The sequence below is a fragment of the Impatiens glandulifera genome, chromosome 7, assembly GCF_907164915.1.
Source record: "Impatiens glandulifera chromosome 7, dImpGla2.1, whole genome shotgun sequence".
NCBI classification, from domain to species: Eukaryota; Viridiplantae; Streptophyta; class Magnoliopsida; order Ericales; family Balsaminaceae; genus Impatiens; species Impatiens glandulifera.
Genome location: NC_061868.1, coordinates 50341294 through 50343934, shown reverse-complemented (window position 1 = coordinate 50343934; position 2641 = coordinate 50341294). Strand labels below are relative to the sequence as shown.

Genomic DNA, 2641 nt, shown 5'->3' with positions numbered 1-2641 from the left:
AAAATTAATGTAATAAAATTAAGGTCAACTATAATCCAAGGCAAGCTGGAGATTGTAAATTTGTACAGATTTTGTATGGGTGAGGTAACAGTTGTCATGAATAACGGATAGATACAGGTCTAGGTCCGAACTTGTATCCGTTACGTTTTCATAACAACCACTAGCTAGCTAGAGTTGAATACCCTAACCCCCCTTATAAAATGAGACATATAGAGTTCATTTCATTTCACTGGATCAATCTCTAGAAATTAAAAGCTTATCATCGATCAATACGTTCGGCGGCGGCGGCGGCGGAGGAGGATAAAAAATAATGTGGAATAATATTATTATTCTAGATCCTGAGGAGATGGTTATTCTAGATCCTGAGGAGATGGTGAAGGGAGCATGGACAGTTCAGGAGGACAACTTGCTAACGAGTCTTGTGCAAAGACATGGTACTGTTCGGAGTTGGTCGGTTATTAGCCGATCTATTCCGGGGAGAAACCCATCATCTTGCCGTAATCGCTGGTTGAAACAGCTGTCGCCGGAGGTGAACCATCTGCCCTTTACCCCGGAGGAGGATCAGCTCATTTTGGAGATGCATGCAGATATGGGTAACAAATGGACGGAAATGGCTAGATTGCTTGATAATGGAAGGACTGATAACTCCGTCAAAAACCGATGGCACTCCACTCTGAAGAGGCGACGTGATGTTGCAGTGTTGGCTATTGAAGGTGTCGGCGCCGCCGGACAAGGGGAAGCAGGAGAAGGAGGAGCAGCAGGAGAAGGACAAAGACAAGGAGGAAGACAAGGACAAGGAGAAGAAGGACAAGGACAACAACAAGGAGATGGGCAGGAAGGAGGAGGAGCAGGACAACAAGGAGATGGGCAAGAAGGAGAAGGAGGAGGAGATGCACAAGAAGGAGAAGGAGAAGGAGGAGGAGATGCACAAGAAGGAGAAGGAGAAGGAGGAGGAGATGCACAAGAAGGAGAAGGAGAAGGAGGAGGAGATGCACAAGAAGGAGAAGGAGAAGGAGGAGGAGATGCACAAGAAGGAGAAGGAGAAGGAGAAGGAGAAGGAGAAGGAGAAGGAGAAGGAGAAGGAGAAGGAGAAGGAGAAGGAGAAGGAGAAGGAGAAGGAGAAGGAGAAGGAGAAGGAGAAGGAGAAGGAGAAGGAGAAGGAGAAGGAGAAGGAGAAGGAGAAGGAGAAGGAGAAAGAGAAGAAGAAGAAGGAGAAGATACAGAGAGGACCGTAAGCATTGCTGGACTACTGCCGGCGCCTGTCCAAAGTTCAACTGTGGTATTGGATATTGATTCAGACGAAACAGAGAGTGATCAACAACTTCATGAGGATGTGTCGGAGTCCACCATTGATCCTAAGTTGGTTCGGTTGATTAATAAAAATATCAAGAAGGGAATTGAAAAATCTTTACCAAGCTTGCTTAGGAAGGAGATGGAAAACTATTTACCAATCCTTCTTAGGAAGGAATTGGAAAAGTACACTATAACATTCAATAATAAGAAAGACTGATTAAGGATTGGATTGGAGGAGGAGAGAGCTTGAGTGAGGAAGACAGAGAGAGAGAGAGTTTTTATAATGCTTTTATGTTCTTTAATTTGAATTATTAGAGTTGTAACAAGGTTGTCTGAAACTCTTGCATTCCATCTTTTCTTTTCTTGTTTCTTCAAGGATTGTTAGTTATTTCTGATTAATGTCGAACTGGTTATTTGTTGATCATTATTCCTTGGAAGATTTGTGACAAGTTGTTAATTATATAAGCCTTATTTTAATCTTCAAATAAGGGTTAATTCCTTTGGATTTCATTGAAGAGTTTTTCTTTTGAGAGCTCAACAGTGAATTATATCTATATTGTTTGGATTCAACTACTTTTATCTGATGAGTTCTTTGGATCATTGAGCTCTAGTGGTTTGAGTTACTTAATTCTCCATTTATTTGGTTGATCGGGTCAAGGTTTTTGGGATTGGTCCTAATGGTTGTGTGACAATTTTTATGGTGTGTCATATTTGTGCTTCTTTTTCTTGATGGAGAGTTTTAATTTAGTTAAGAGGCTTTCTAACCTTTTGTCATGATCGTATTAAGATGTATGTTTTACACATTTTAAGAGGATGTTGACATGGGTAGACTTGAAGTCTATATGTCTTTTTTACACATTTTATTCTTGAGTTTACCTTTGTAAGTAGTCTGTGTGAGTTTGTTTTTCTTTGATGGGTCAGATAATATGTGTATACATGTAAACAATACAAGTTCTTTAGCACTATTATTAATTAGACATGTTATCCTAGGAATAGTTCCTATATTTTCTTTGGAGGTTTTATCGAAATCAAATATTTCATATTTGTTTTTCTCTTAAATGATCATTAAGATGGGAAAGATTTTCTTAATAATTAAGATATGGTAAGCACGTTATTTATATTTTAAACGTGTGAGTTTTATTTTCTCCCATTATATTTTATTTCATTTTGTCGTTATTATATCAAATCTAGTACTCAAGCAGTACTCATTATATATACTTTATTTGTTTTGTCGTTTCTCTGTCGAATTAATCGACACATTTTCTCATTATCAACTTAAATTGCAGTGTTTTATGTTTTTTATTATTGACAAATATTTGGGTAATGTTTACTATTCAATCAAATATTA

The 2641-nt window shown here is 38.4% G+C and overlaps 1 protein-coding gene across 1 annotated transcript; it reads left to right on the top strand.

The window, feature by feature from the left end:
• The first annotated feature begins 346 nt into the window (after nt 1–346).
• Nucleotides 347–1314, top strand: LOC124910177 (transcription factor MYB73-like). The gene is made up of 2 exons (XM_047450792.1): nt 347–867; nt 1299–1314. The coding sequence occupies exons 1-2, from the start codon at nt 347–349 to the stop codon at nt 1312–1314; spliced, it is 537 nt and encodes a 178-aa protein (XP_047306748.1).
• Nucleotides 1315–2641: the final 1327 nt, after the last annotated feature.